The sequence below is a fragment of the Melanerpes formicivorus genome, unplaced genomic scaffold, assembly GCF_026170545.1.
Source record: "Melanerpes formicivorus ecotype bairdi unplaced genomic scaffold, bMelFor1.0.p_v2 SCAF_100, whole genome shotgun sequence".
Taxonomy (NCBI): domain Eukaryota; kingdom Metazoa; phylum Chordata; class Aves; order Piciformes; family Picidae; genus Melanerpes; species Melanerpes formicivorus.
The window spans coordinates 1340480-1355577 of record NW_027142452.1 but is presented as its reverse complement, the minus strand read 5'-3'; the positions used below and the strand labels follow the sequence as shown (position 1 = coordinate 1355577).

The window sequence follows — 15098 nt, the reverse complement described above, 5'->3', positions numbered from 1 at the left end:
TCACGGCTCAGCTGTGCCTGGCCCTCTGCAGAGGGGTGGTGATGGCTAAGTCAGGACAGATGGAGAGAGTTCCCACCACCCCGACGGTGTCTCACACCACCCATGAATGAGACAAACTGGCAGGACCTCCTCGGGCATCAGGTCAGAGCTGGTCCCACTGCAGCTGACTGCCATGCCCATCAGAGCTGTCCCCTCTCATCCCGAGGAGACCCCAGGGCTGTCCCCTGCATCTCAGGACGGTGTAAATGCTCAGCTGGCTTCCACCACCCGGCTCAAACACCTTGTGTCCCCCTGGGGAAGTGGGGGCTCAGAGTGGGCAGTCCTTCTTCCCATTAGTGGGATGAGGCTGAAATTCCAAAGCCCAGTGCCAAACCCCGGGAACCGCAGTCTGGGACCTCTCCCCTGGCCCATGCAAGCCATGGCTGGGCACAGCTATTGCTGCCTCCATAAGAGCCAAAATCCTGTGTGGGGCAGAGCCCTCAGAGCCTCCCCTGGGATTTGCCTGGCAGGGAACTCATCCTGGTCCCCACCCTGAGCCCCGTGGCTGCTTGGAGGGGTCAGGCTTCTGCTCTTGTGCTGCCAGATGGGAGAGCAAAGCAGATGCAAATGGCAGTGCTGAGCTGCTGCTGCTCCCTCTGATTGAATCCCACAGGCAAAGCAAGCCCCTGGGCTGCCCCCCCTGCCCTGGCAATCAGCTGTAAATCAAGGAGGGCTTAGGGACATCTTTGGCAGCTGCCCATCTCCCCATCCCAATTTAGCCACCACCCTGGCCCATCGCGTGGGTGCTGAGCACCCATCGCTCAGCACCGCAGCTCCTGCACTTACTCCTCGGGATGCTGTAGGGGGAGAGAAGGGATGAGCAGCTGAACTGCAGGCTTAATGCTCCCTAAAGGCTCCTCTGGGTACTGATTTCTGACCCACGAGCTGCCAGGGCGTGAGGAAGGGTTTAAGGGGAGGTTATTTTGGATGGAGGGGGTACTGCTGGATGCTGGCTGAGGGGGAGGCAGCAGCACTCAAGGGCAATTTGAGTCTCACTGCAGTCGAAATCTGACCCAGGCTCTGAGTTTGCACCCAGCAAACCACGGCGGGGTTTTGATTTTGCTCTGTTGTAGAGAGCTCTGGAAAGCAATCACAGCAAATGCACCCAGCCAGCCCCATCAGCCAGCCCCCTCAGCTCCTCAGATCCGTGCTGGAGATCGTGAGGTGACAGCAGACAGCAATTCCCGGCACTTTGCGGCTGCTTCCTCCTCCTGAAAGACCTCAGTAACCCTGCTGGGTTTGGCAAAGAACAGGATCGGGGGGGCTCTGAGACAGGGCTGAGCTGGTGACACCCCCTGCTCCCATCATTCCCAGCCCTGCAGGAGCTCTGAAACAACAGGACTGGACCCACCAGACATGCCAAACCTGAGCTGTTGTGACAAGACAGGACCTGCACCAGCTTGGCTCAGCCACCTGCAGCTACAAATGACCAGCAGTGCCTGCATCCATGTGCAGAACACCCCAGGCTTGGGGCAGTGGCTGGGAACTGCCTGGCAGAAGAGGACCTGTGGGTGCTGGTTGACAGCAGCTGAGGATCAACCAGCATGTGCCCAGGCAGCCAAGAGAGTCAGCAGCATCCTGGCCTGGCTCAGCAATGGTGTGGCCAGCAGGACCAAGTTAGTGATTGTCCTACCTGTACCAGGCACTGGTGAGACCACACCTCGAATTCTGGGGTCAGGTTTGGGACTCTCACTCCAAAAAGGACATTGAGGGGCTGGAGCAGGTCCAGAGAAGGGCAACAAAGCTGTCACTTACTTCTGTCACCAAAGCAGCAGCTCCCAGACCCCAGGTCAGGCTGGGGGTGGATTTTCTCCTCCTATGCTCTGTTGCTCTGTGGTTATATTTAAGTTGATGCTTTAGGATGTCTCAGTGTAACCCTCAAGCCCCATTTCCTCACATGCTGAAGCTTGCTGTCTTTTGCCTCTTCTGCAGGTCTTCACATGGTTGGAAGAGGAAGCTGAGAGCAGAAACATCTCCCACCAGAGCCTGCCCAGTGCCTGGGGAGGGGCTGAAAGGCAAGAGAAGATGTGTGGGAGAAGTGCAGGGCTGTAAAGATCCTGAGGTGAGGGATTAAATAGCTCCAGCCTGCACCCTTGTTAGCCTTGAGGAGCACCATGCTGGGGCTTTGTAAAGGTGCAGGGCTGAGTCCTGCTGCCCAGCAAAGCAAACACATGGAAGGATGAAAGGCAAAGCCTTGCCCTTCACCTTTAGGAGGTGAGCACAGCTTTCCCAGGGCGCAAGCTCAGCCCTGGGGCAGAACTGGAGCAAACCAGAGCCTTCAGCTTGAGTCCAGAGAGGACTGAGCTCCTTTGGAGCAGCACTTCCCAAACCCTGGTCTTCAAGAGCCTCGGTCCTTGCAGGGCTGCCTAAAAACAGCCACCAGCTCCCATGGGTACGGGGGCAGGTTCATCTGCTGCCCTGCTGCTGTTCTGCTGCCAGGCACCCGGAGCCCTTCATGGTTAGGCTTTCAGTGATCACTTAGCAAGCAGCCCCCAAGCAGCCCACCCGCTGCAGGTGCTGGAGGGGGAGATGTTCCCCCCTTTGGAGGCTGAGGGGGGGGGCAGCTGATGACTTTGCAATGCCGGGAGCTGATGACAATGGGCAATTGTCAAGTTGGGGCCCCTCTCGTTTAAGTTTTCTTCCTTTTATAGTAAGTAGCAGTTGCTCCAGCAGCTGGCCTGCCCCTCCGGGGTGAGCACAGGGCTCATATATAAGGGAGGGAGCAGACTTTGCCTTTCATCCCCCGTTCCAGTGCTTCACAGGGAGGCAGGACTCATCCCCACACCTTCACAAAGACCCGGCGCGATGCCGCTGAAGAAACCCGACCCGAAGAAGGAAGCAGCCAAAGCAGCTCCAGTCCCAGAGCCCTCCAGAGACCCTCCCTTCGATCCCAAGAGTGTGAAGGTGAGTGAAGGATGAAGATGTCACCCTCTTTCTTTGTGCTTGTCACCTGCCAGGCACGGGCAGTACAACGTGCCGTGCAAACGGCGTTAGCCAGGCTGAAAACCAGGCTTGGGAGGGGAAAAGGAGCAGACTGCTCCGATGCCGCGGGCTGGGAGTGATCCTCTCCTCACTGGGGGATGTTCCAGCTTTCCCCCATCCAGCCCTGCACAGCACCCACCCAAGGAATCTGCTTTGCTCCCACAGCAGAACGCTGCTGCCTGGAGCTCTGGCTGCAGAGTCCAACACCCCCCAGCCCCCCAGCTGCAATACCCTGCTGGGGCCCCAGCAGAATTAAAAAGCTCTTCTGCCACCCACTGCCTTCATCCCAAAGCATTTTGCTGCCTGTGCTGTTTTCTCCACGTAAAAGCATCTTCTATCCAAGCCTCTACCACAGGAGCTCACTTCCCCCCTGATTCCCCAGGATAAAGCTGTGGGTTTGATCCAGAGCTGTGGCAGGAGAGCTGCTGAGAGCAGGCTCAGCACAGAGGGCGTTTAATCCCTTGAACCAGGGATCCAAGCCTCGAAGCAGCACCCAAAACAGCCCTGCCTGTGGTATGAGCATCCCACTGCCTGCCCACCTCTTGCCCCTTGCCTTGCTGCTGGCTGTGCTCCCCACAGGGATCTGGGCTCCACAGCAAGGGCAGGAGTGCTCCTGGGCATGGCACAGCTGGACGTGGCATGGGTACAGCCCCCACCTCGAGCAAGCTGCAGAGCCTGGAGAGGGAGAGGTTTAAAGGCAGGGAGAGCTCTTTGTTCTCAGCCAGGACCCAGCCCTTACTCCTGGCTCTGCTCTCTTCTCCCAACAGATTGAGTTCACCGCAGAGCAGATCGAAGGTAGGTGCAGCTTCACCTTCTGCCCCAGATGGCTCTGGAAATGGGGACTCCATCTTCCAGGCAGCTCTTTTTGCAGCAGACATGAGAGCCAAAGACACACACATCAAATCCCTTGCAGCCCCTAACGTTCTGAGGTTCTGTCTGAAATCCTCTCCCAAGGTAAAGCCCAGCAGGCTGCAGATACCCCACTGCCCCTCCCCAGCATGCTGCTCATCCCCTCGATGGGCTTGCGAGGTTTTCAAGCAGCTAGAATGGACAAATCAAACCAGAAAGTCATGTCCCAGCCAGCATCAAGCCAGTAAGGAGACAGGGAAGAGCTCTGGTGGGAAGGGAGGAGGCAGGAGATGGAACAGTGCTGGAGGTGAGCGGGAGCCAGGGCAGGGATTTAGCTGGGACTGCAACAGGCTGCCAGGAGAAATGAATGGATCCTGTCTCCTTGCTCTGCACTGAGGATAATCCCAGCTTTAGAGCCTGGCAGGGAAAAGGTATTTTTCCTTTCATGGTGAGATGCAGCCTGGTTCCAAGTCTGGGATTCATGTGGGAGGAGCAGCCTCTGGTGAAGCAGGGACAGCCCCATGCCGAGGGGCTGAGCTGGGGCTGGGATTTCTCAGCTCTCCACAGACAGTTTAAATGCCTTTGTACAGAGCAGTGAAGGTATGAGATCTGAGGGCAGATCCTGGTGGGAATACTGGGAGGAGGAGACCAGTATCCTGCAGGCTCAGCCCCCATACCAGCTTCTGAAAGGAGAGAGCCAGTGGAAATGTGAGAGTTCAAAGGTGAGGATATGTGGATTTAAGCTGCAGTGACATCCCAGGGATGTGATGTGTCCCTGTGGCTCCAGGCAGTCAGGAGTGGACATCACTGAGCACCCTCAGAGGTGCCTCTTGACCCAGGGACCTGGTGGTGTCCCTCCCTGGATCCCCCCAGAGCCAGAAGGAGAGATCTCACCTACAGAAAAGGAGCAGCTTTGAGGTCAGGCAGGGTAACAGCAGCTCCCCGAGGTGCTGAGGCGACTGTGGACAGGAATTCAGGGACACAATGTGGACATCATGGGAACAGCTCCATGGGGTGAAGCCCAGCAGAGGATACAAAGATGCTAGGTAGAAAATGGAGCAAATCCAAAGCCCTGGGCAGGGATTCCCACCAAACCCAAGGCAATGCCTACCAGACCATAACATCTCTGCTCCTGCATGGAGACCACCTCCATCCCACCCAACAGCAGGAGCAGCAGCTGCTCTGCCTTGAGTGAACTGTTGCTGGACATCATGCAGAAGATGGACCAGAACCTGGAATTCACCATCAGGAAGAAACTCACAGCTCTGAGGGCTCACAGAGCTGCAGAGGCTGATGGCCTGCTGGGGCCTATCAATTGCTCAGGTGGTCTTGCTGGGCTGCAGGCAGTAGGATGAAATGCAGAAGTGTGTAGAGCACCTGCTGCAGGAAAAGCATCACCTCACTGCCTGCATGGAGCAGCTGGAGAGGCAGGTGCCAGCCACAAGCCTTTTGGTCCTTGGCTTGCCCACAGAGAAGGAGGGGAGAGACTTGGGAGGGTGTTTACTGAGTCATTTCCCACATTCTGCACCTCAGCACTGCTGAGGAGAAGATCTGCTGGGCTGAAGTGAGGCAGAGACCAGGCTCTGTGCAGCACAGGAGCGTTGTTGTCCATATAGCAAATACTGGGATTAAAGAGAGAATCCAGCAGCAGGTCAGGAAGGTGAAAAGGATCACACACAGGAGAGCAATCCATAACTGTTCCTTGTTTAGGTCTCCTTCCTCCAGGTCAGATGGCACAGAAACTCATGGGGAGTGAGTCTCCTGTGTCCTACCACACAGGGCTGGTGTGACATAAGGGTTGCAGTGCTGGGTGGACATGGTGACCCTTCCCCATGCTGTGCCTACCTGGCTGGGGCTGGAGGCTGCCAGCAGAGCAGCTGGGGTGTTGCAGGTGCCATGGGGAGAGCTGTGGGGTCCCCAGGAGGTCTGAGTCAAAAAGGGGAAGTTCAAAGAGACAGCAGCCTGCACCTGCAGCTGGTGCTGCCAGTGCAAGGTGGTGCAGGAATGCCAGCAGGTCAGCCAGCCAGCTCCACACGGGTGGCAAAACCTGCTGGAGAAGCTGAGTGACTGGCTGAAGGAGTCTGGCAAGCTCCGGTGGCTCTCTGCTCCAACTAGCACAGGGCTGCCAGCCATGCAGAGGGCTCCCACAAGCACCTGTGCCACCCTTTCCCTGCCTGCCAGGCAGGACTTGCTTCAGTGGGGTGGGAGATGGGGCCAGCGTGGCAAAGGACATCTGAGCTCTTCTTCTCCACAGAGTTCAAGGAAGCCTTCAGCCTCTTTGACCGGACGCCCACAGGGACCATGCAGATCAGCTACACGCAGTGCGGGGACGTCCTGCGGGCCCTCGGCCACAACCCCACCAATGCAGAGGTCCTGAAGGTGCTGGGCAAGCCCAGGCCAGAAGGTGACAGCAAACTGGGGCGGTAGGGACGGGGTGGGACAAGCAATCCCCGTGCTCCATGGCAGCGAGTGAGGGACTATGTCACCTGAGGGGACAGCCCTGCAAGATGAAGGAAGTGACTCAGAGAGGCTTCATTCCTGCAAAATTCCTTCCCTCCCCCTCCCTGTGCCGTGGCTGATGTAAGGGATGGGCTGTCCTCAGCTGGGGATGGTGGCAGCTGATGCTTAGCAGCCCACGTCCTGAGCTGGTGCAGACTGGTAGAACCTGAGCAGTGCCTGTGCAGCCACTGTGCCTTGGTGACAGGGGACCTGCCTGCTGGTCTTCATTCCTGCCTGCTGTCAGCAGTCTTTGTGCACTTCCCCATGCTGATGCTTTACTCCTCAAATGGATCTCCCATCTCAAGTAGAATGCATCATCAATCCCAATCACCTTGTGGGGTTTCTCCCCTGTACTCAGATGGAAATGAGACCAGGAAGGATATGCAGGAGATCCTCAGTGCCTGACCCTCAACCCACCTAAGCTAATCTCTGACCCTATCTCCTCTTCCCCTCCCAGAAATGAACACAAAGACGCTGGACTTTGAGACCTTCCTGCCCATCCTGCAGCACTTCACCCGCAACAAGGAGCAGGGCACCTTCGAGGACTTCGTGGAAGGGCTGCGAGTCTTCGACAAGGAGGGCAACGGCATGGTGATGGGCGCCGAGCTGCGCCACGTGCTGGTGACGCTGGGTACGCGCCGGCCCTGGGCACGGCAGCAGGGCACAGGCCCCCCCAGGCTCTTTTCCGGGCAAACGTCTTAGAATCATAGAATCAATAAGGTTGGAAAAGACCTCAGAGATCATCAAGTCCAACCCACCACCCAACACCTCCTGACTGACTAAAGCATGGCTCCAAGTGCCACATCCAATCCCCTCCTGAGCACCTCCAGGGGTGGGGACTCCACCACCTCCCTGGGCAGCACATCCCAGTGGCAAATTACTCTTTCGGGGGAGAACTTTCTCCTCACCTCGAGACTAAACTTCCCCTGGCACAGCTTCAGACTGTGTCCTCTTGCCCTGGTGCTGGAAGAAGAGTCCAAACCCTACCTGGCTACAACCTCCCTTCAGGTAGTCATAGAGAGCAATGAGGTCTCCCCTGAGCCTCCTCTTCTCCAGGCTAAGCAACCCCACCTCCCTTAGCCTCTCCTCATAGGGCTTGTGCTTGAGACCTCTCACCAGTCTCCTTGCCCTTCTCTGGACCCATTCAGTGTGGCAGCTGGCTGATCTCACACCACAGAGAAGCCCTTTTAATGCTGCTGCTCGTAGGCTTGTGCAGGAATGAGCAGCTCCTGAGTTTGTAGCCTTGCCCCTGCTGTGCCACAGCTTCAGGCGAGATTCAGCTGAGATGGAGAGCATGTAATGTCCTCAGCTGGTCCTTTCTCCATACTCTCCCACCAGCACTGCCCAGTCTGTAGTGGTGCACAGCTCCTTTTTAATCCCCTTTTCCTTCCTCTGCTGCTTTTGGCTCTCCCACAGGCCCCATTCCTCGAGACATTCAAGGTGAGCCTCAATAGGGCTCTGGGCAACCTGATCTAGTTGAGGATGTGCCTGCTTACTGCAGAGGGGGTTGGACTAGAGCTTTGGAGGTCCCTTCCAACCCAGACTATCCTATGAGTCTGAAGAAGAAGGTCCTGGTGGGCTGAGAACCCTTCCCCTCACCTTTATGTTCTCCTCCCCCAGGGGAGAAGATGACAGAGAATGAGGTGGAGCAGCTCATGGCAGGGCAAGAGGATGCCAATGGCTGTATCAACTATGAAGGTAGGAGCAAGAGATGCCCACTGGGGCTGCTGACTGGTCTTGGAGTTTTCTTATCTGAAGGATCTCCTCTGTGATCACTGAGAGGGAGATGTGGATCAGCCTCCAAAGCCTCTCCAAGGAGAGCTGTCAGACATATCAGCTGGGATGGGAACAGAGTGGTTGTGCCAGTGAGGTCCAGTCGAGGCAGCTGAAGACAGCATGTTTCCAAGGGTGTCAGGACTGGTTTAGCCCCAGGTCTGGCACTGGGCTGTTGTAAGCTGTCAACAATAAACAAAGGCAGCATCTTTCTCAGCAGAGGCTAATTGGGAACATTTGGAGCTCCAAGAGGGTGAAAATCTGGCATAAGGGCAGTGCTTAAATCTGAGAACCCCTGAAACTGGAGAGCATTGAGGCACAGAGGGCACTCATTTCTCTTGGCCTCAGGGAACTGGGGATACTGGCACTGGCTTGTCTCCAAGAGGGGTTTGGTATCATGAGGGGTTTGGATGGCGTGGGAAAGGTGGGGACAGAAGGAGAAATCTCAGTCCTGACAGAGCAAGTCCAATATCATCCCTGGGGTGCCCCAGGCTGAGGGTACCCCCCTGCTGCCTCTCTGCACACCCCACCCCAGCTCACAGCATGCTGTGTCTCCTCATGCTCTCCTTTCTCATTTCCTCCTCAGCTTTTGTCAAGCACATCATGTCTGGCTGAGAGAAGAAACTTCAGGTGAGTTTCTTAGGGGGGACCTCCTGATGCTAACTCTGAAACTGGAAGTCCTGCAGATAACAACCAGGGGCAGAGGAACCAAACCCCAAACTCCACAAGTGGACTAAAGCCCTGGGAATAATCCCAGCTCCAAACAATTCCATGACTCAGTGCTAAAATACAATGAGAGGAAAATCTGAGTTGAGAGATCTCAACCTTCCCATTAACATTAGAAAGAAGATGGAAAATCATAGAATCCCAGGGATGGCTTAGGTTGGAAGGGACCTCAGAGATCATCTACTCCAACCTCCCCACCATGGGCAGGGACTCCTCTCAGCCAGACTGGGCTGCTCAAGGCCTCATCCAGCCTTGCCTTGAACACCCCCAGAGAGGAGGCATCCACAGCTATTGACATTTTGGGTTCCCCTGAGAAGCAGCTCTCTCACCTCAAAGATTCACTGTGTTAAACCTCTCATGCTTGTCTCCAGGCCCTCAGAAATGTCTGAACCCACCTGAGCACCACAAACAACGAGATTCCTCCGTCCATGTCCCTTCCTTCCTGGATGTCACACATCCACAGAGGTGTTTGATGTGAGCCACCATGAAGAGTTGGCCTCCACGTGTGTGTGCCTAAGCCTTGGGATGCAATGAGACATCTGCAACTCGGTTTTAAACCTTAAGTTATTCTTTTCACATTTTTCCTGTGACATTTGGCTCATTAAATTTATTTCCTCCCTTCTTTAAATGATATCTCTGCTTTGGCTCATGGAAGGGGTAGATGGAGGAGACACCCCGGCATCCACCAAGATGTTCCCACAGAGAGGGGTGCAAGGCAGCTAGATGTGAGGGAGGAGGTCAGACATGGGGGGAGGAGGTCAGACTTGGGGGTGGGGGTCTTTGCTCATCATCCCATCCTCAGTGTGGGGCTGGAGCTGGGCTGCAGCCTGGTCACATCTTGCTGATGGAGTTGGAGCAAAGTGAGCAGGAGGGACAAGTTGTATCAAACAGAACCCCTGTTTTGGGGAGGTTCTTCACCTCCTCTCTGCCCTAAATCCAACCCTTTTTCAGACCTGCAGCCCATCCACCTTACAAGATGTGCCCCGTAAGCATTTCCTCTAAGTCCAGGCTGAACTGCACTGTGGAGCAAAGAGGGACCTGCTTGGCCCTGCCACTGTCCCTGTCACAGGAGAGGCCAGCAGGCACCTCTCCTTCATTAGCACTCTGTCCCAGAGAGAAAAGATCAGAAGCCCTTTGAAAAAAGCAGAATCATCAGAGAAAACATTGAAAATGTTCTTGTTTCTGTCTCACTGACAGGTTCAAAAGTCTAGTTTTGAAGGTTGGTTTCCAGGAAGTTGATTCCTGAAGAATCAGCAAGGAGAAGGGAAACAGGGCCAGGTCCCTCCTGTCTGGGATGGCAGGTCCATGGGCTGTGGGTGATTCCAGGTCCATGGGCTGTGGGTGATTCCAGGATGGAGCCCAGCCAGAACAGGGCCCCCTGGATGGTTCCTCTCCAGGCAGACAGCACGCTCACAGCCAGAAGCTGTCTGAGAGCTGCATGATGCAAGCTGGTGGTTCTTTCCCTCTTCCTACCTGCAGAAAAAAACCAACCCAAACCAAACCAAACCATCAGAGCATCACTAGGAGTGGTGAATAATTCATGGCAGATAGCTCAGCCCTCCCATCAGCAGAACACCTGGGAGCAGAAAACACTCTTCTGTGACGTGTTCCTTTTGCCAACGTTCTGGCTCCATGGCTTTGACTAGAAATTGAAGGTGTTTTGCTCCGATGTGGCTGACTTCAGCTGCCACTTGCTGCTTTCTGTGCAGTGGCTGGGGAACAGCTGCTGCCAATTCCCACTGCTTGATTCAAAGGCTCATAAAAAGCAACATAAGCTGTTTATAGATGCAAGATTAGATTTTAGCTTCTGTCTGTGGTATTCCTGCAGCTTCCATTAGGGAGAATCTGGGCACCTCGTGCCTTTAATGTGCTGTCTGTGTTGTAATCTATTAAAGGATGGTGGTGACAGGGTGAGAAAGGACACTGCTTGCTGCACGCTCGCTCCGGGGTCACGTTTGCCCTTGCCACCACCCAGGCATCGACTCCTGCAGAGGAACGTGCTGTTGCAGACAGGAATCGAGCAGAGGAGAGGCAGGAGACCTGCCTGAGCTTGCAGAGGAAATCCACAGCAGAGGCTGGGGGCCCTGCTTGCTGTGATATTCCTGCCCCGGCAAGCCAGGAGGCTGCACTCTCGCTCCTGTATGGAAGGAAGACGCCTTGTGTTTGAGCCTCCAGCTCCTGCACTGACAGGAATGACACCATCAATCAAAACCAAAGAGAGTCCTGCAAAGGGGCAGACAGAAAGAGAGTGGTGGGAAATGACAGAGGGAACCAGAGGAAAACGTGAGGGCTGTGAAATCCAGCCTCTGGAGCACCCTCAGGGTGAGACTCAGCCTTGCTTTCCTCTGGGGACCTGGTCTGTCTCTTTAGGATAAAGCAGAGCTGGTTTGTACCAAAGCATCTTGGAATGATGCACTTGCCTAGGCGTGGTATAAACCTCTCTCTCTCTGTAGCTACATCCCTTTCTATCTCTACAGATACTTGCATCTTTATCTCCATAGCTATATCCCTCTGTATGTGCCTCCATGCCCTGCCTCCTCCTCCTCTGGAAAAGCTGAGGATCCCAAGGCTTTAGTCCCATGGACATTTATATGTGAGTGACCCCACATGCAGACTTGCACTTCAGGACCAGAGGAATCTCTATAAATCAAGATGTCCCAAGACAGTAGCCAATGCTCTGTCCTTTTATAGCTTGGATGCTTTACGTGAAGTCTGGGGGACCCTGAGGAGAAGTAGAAATACCATCCCCCCCTCCCCCCCCAAGACTCAAAGGAGAGCCTGTGGCTGTATCTCCTCAGGCTGTGATAAGACAGAGACTCGTACCAAAGATGGTCTGGATGTCAGGAGGGTTAGTGTTGTGCCCTGTCAAATGGGAGCCAGACAGAGCCAGCTTTCATCCTGAGGAGTTATCAGCAGAGCCTGGCAGAGCAGCAAGATCAGGAAGAAGGTGATGAGTATGGACTGTGCTCCTTGAAAGGCTGCCTTGGACTTCCAGACCCATGTATACACTCATCACCATCCTCACCATCAATGTGTGAGGCCACAAGCCTTTAGGGAAGGCAGACACTTCACTGTGTCGTGTTTGCACCCTTCGTGTTAGGCAAAATGACTCAGGTCAAGCTGATAGTGAGCCAAGAATCCATCCCAGGGGGAAAGCACTGCTCCGTGACCCAGTTTATGCTTTGTCTCAGGTCAAGGACTGAAGAAAGCTGTGCCTTGCCACACCAACCCGCTCACACCCTGAAAGCAAACACCTGCAGATCTGCTGGAGCGATAACGAGCCTGTAAATAAGCTTTTCAGAAACATGGAGAAAGATGTGCACAGAGAGAGGGGAAGCAGCAGGCCAGGCACTGCTCCCTCCGTGCAACTCCTCAACACAAGCACCTCACAATGGAGTTTTTATTCTCACATAAAGATGCAGCCCCCTGCTCCCACAAGTGCCCTGCAGTGCCCTGGCAGTGCCAGGATCTGTCTTTCAGGCCGCTGAGTGCAAGTGCAAAAGGTGCTGGGAAGGGCAGGAGAGCAGAGTCCGTGTGCCTGTGCGGGCGTGTGTCGGGGTGGTTGCTATAGGAAGCTCACGGAGGGATTTGGGGGCGGCTAATGACAGCTGGTAGTTTTAATGTGCTGAAGTTTAGTTGTGCAACTTTACTCCCTCCTTTTGGGAAAGGAAGAGCGCTCTGTGTCCCAGGCATAGCACCTTCGAACAGGTTCAGGTTGCAAACGTCCAATCACCCCCTCTGCCCGCCCCCCATCGCCCCAGCTCGCTTTTACTCCTGGCTGTCTTAGCAGTGCCTACCTGGGAGAGCCAGCAGCACACAGTGCACCAGGACTGCCCTGGCGGGGACAGGCCCTGGGCTGTGCAGTTGCCCTACACTGGGAGAAGAGTCAAGGGAACCAGAAGCCAAAGCCCAGCACCAGGGGCCAGGCTGGCACTGGGCACAGCAGGCTTATGGTTATGGTGGCGGGGAGACCACAGGCGAGCACCATGAGGGATGCCTCCTTCACAGGCACTCCAGGCTATCAGGACACCCTCAAGAGTAGTATTTTTTTCGGTACAAAGCTCAAGTCTTTACCTCGCAGGGCGCCAAGACGCCGGGAGGGACGAGCCCCTTGGCGGGGTCTGCCCCACGGCCTCTCACACCGGGGACCGGCGCCGAGGGCTCGAGGCAGTGCCGCCCTCCGCCCCGAAAGAGACAGAAACTCCGTGCTCCCCCGCCCTGAGCCGGCCCGCGTGGGCTCCGTGCCGCCCCGGCTCCGTGCCGCTGCCCGCCGAGCGCACGCCGGAGCCCCGGAAGCCGCAGCCGCGCCGCAACGCACCGCCGCCCCCAGCCCCGCAGCTCGGCTATCTCCGTCCCCACTCGGGCAGCTCCGTCAACCGAAACGCTTCCGTCTGGCTCACGAAGCCAGGGCTTTCCCAGCTGTTTTCCGTCAGCGTTCGGCTCTTTCCGCCTCAAGCTTCGGGTATTTCCGGCAGGCCGTTCGGCTGTTTCCGCCGCCAGCTTCGGGCGGCCTCGGCACTCGGCCGGCCTCGTTCCCTCCCTCCCCGCCGCCTGCCCCGGTAACGGTCGCTGGGAGTTTAAATGAGCAGGGGCCGGGCCGCGCCGCGCCGCCGCCGAGACACGCACTGAGGCGGGGCTGGGGCCGCCCCGCTCCGGGCTCGGCGAGAGGAGGAGGCGGAGGCCGGGGAGAGCAGGATGACGGTGCTGCAGGAACCCGTCCAGGTACCGACCCCTGGGCGGCTCGGGCTCGGGCTCGCCGCCGCGCTCAGGCCCCAAGGCCCGGCCCGGCCTGGCGGGGGAGCCGGGCCCGCCGCGCCGCCGTCTCCCGGGGGAGGCCTCCCCGCCGCCCGGCCCTCCCCTGTGGCGGGGGCCCCTGCTCCGTTCGGGCCGCTCGTGGTGGGGCTGCGGGCCCTCGGGGTCCCCTCCGCCGGTGGGAGCGGGCTCGGCCCGCCGGGCGCCCCGGCCGCTCTCCGCCGTCAGCCGCTGGGGGCCTGGGGGGCTGCTGCGCCTCCTCCCTCCTTCTGCGTCCCCTTCCCAGCCCGTGGGGCGCCCGTGGGGCGAGCTGCCCTCGCCCTGTTGCCCTTCTGGGCCCTGGCCCGGGGGCAGCCGCCCGCCCCGCGGGAGCTGTCGGTCCCCGGCGGCGCCGCAGCTCTGTCGGCTTCCAGCAAAGGCCCTCTCGGCTCTCTCCCTAGCTCCCCTGGGAGACCTGTTGATACCTCTCGCTCTCTCCTTCTCGTTTACCTTTCCTGCATTTACTGCTGTTTGATTTACCAGTGCTCACGGCGCGCTCGGCTCCCCCCGTGTCGTGCCCATGAAGGACGCTGCTGCCTCCGAGGAGTTGTCTCCAGATTGGTGGGAGCCTGGAGAGAGAAAATAACCTGGGTTTGGGGTTTCTGCCGTGTTTTGGGCTTACTGCAGCTACCATGATGGGCTTCCTGCTCTTGCTCTCAGCCTGCCTATCCAAGAGGATAATTCACAGAATGGAGAGTTGCTTTTCCATTGCACCTCTCCTGTATGCCTGTTACTCTGTGCCGCGATCTTCCTTATCAGTCATCCTATTCATGTCCCCATTCTCGCTGTCTTTAGCTCTGTCACAGGGTGGGTTTTTCCCTAGCCATGTTAGGTACCTCTTGCTGTCTCAGTAGTACATGGTAGTGTCCTGTGACAAATACAGTCAGACAGTGGAATCGTCTCCCAAGGGAAGCAGTGGGCAGTTTGAAAGACTCAGCTTGCCAGGGTGCTCGGCCAGCTCGCTTCAGCCCTGCTGCTGCCCAGAAAGCTTGGACGAGATGGCCCTTGGGGTTCCTTCCAACCTGGCATTCTGTGGCTATTCTTGCTTTTGGCTCTTTTCTCTCCTAATGAAAAGGTGGGAGAGGAAGGAAGACTTCTGTGGAAGACCACCCTGCTGTTGTGACCCTGTGTGCAAGATGATGACAGGGATGGCCCTGTTGTAGACCAGGGCTTTGTGTCCTTGATGCCACTGTTCCTTGATGCTCGTCCGCCCTGAGAGCGTGGGTCCATGTGGTGCTGGGAATGCCTTTGGCCAGCTGATCCCTCCTCTGCAGGAGTCATGCCTACACCACTGCTGTTCCCCTGGAGCTGGACTGGGGCTTTGCACCAGTTGGGCCCTCTAGGAAAACATGGGATTACAGTAGAGAAGGAAGCAAGAATGCACTGCAGGGAGACTGGCAGGAAACAACAGCTAATGTTTCCGGTACCGTGCTAATTAA

General features: G+C 56.7%; 2 protein-coding genes across 6 annotated transcripts in view; both read left to right on the top strand.

The window, feature by feature from the left end:
• Positions 1-2479: 2479 nt before the first annotated feature.
• LOC137455468 (myosin light chain, embryonic) lies at positions 2480-9480 on the top strand. 2 transcript variants are annotated; one of them, XM_068166323.1, is made up of 8 exons: positions 2480-2497; positions 2792-2943; positions 3789-3816; positions 6125-6274; positions 6827-7000; positions 7990-8067; positions 8729-8772; positions 9240-9480. In XM_068166323.1, the coding sequence occupies exons 2-7, from the start codon at positions 2845-2847 to the stop codon at positions 8755-8757; spliced, it is 558 nt and encodes a 185-aa protein (XP_068022424.1). In that variant the 5' UTR covers positions 2480-2497; positions 2792-2844; the 3' UTR covers positions 8758-8772; positions 9240-9480. The 2 variants fall into 2 exon arrangements, with proteins under 2 accessions (XP_068022424.1, XP_068022423.1); XM_068166322.1 differs by lacking the exon at positions 2480-2497 and adding an exon at positions 2521-2689.
• A 3907-nt stretch (positions 9481-13387) lies between these two features.
• The window catches only part of CDC27 (cell division cycle 27), a 44444-nt gene continuing 42733 nt past the window's right edge, over positions 13388-15098 (top strand). For all 4 annotated transcript variants that reach the window (XM_068166317.1, XM_068166316.1, XM_068166315.1 and 1 more), the window contains exon 1: positions 13388-13590. In XM_068166317.1, the coding sequence (XP_068022418.1) occupies positions 13564-13590 (27 nt within the window). In that variant the 5' untranslated portion in view covers positions 13388-13563. The remainder of the gene's footprint in view (positions 13591-15098) is intronic.

Coding starts and splice junctions, on each gene's coding strand:
- LOC137455468 (XM_068166322.1), top strand. Junction 2,944..3,788: donor TCGATCCCAAGAGTGTGAAG/GTGAGTGAAGGA, acceptor TTCTCCCAACAG/ATTGAGTTCACCGCAGAGCA. Junction 8,068..8,728: donor TGGCTGTATCAACTATGAAG/GTAGGAGCAAGA, acceptor TTTCCTCCTCAG/CTTTTGTCAAGCACATCATG.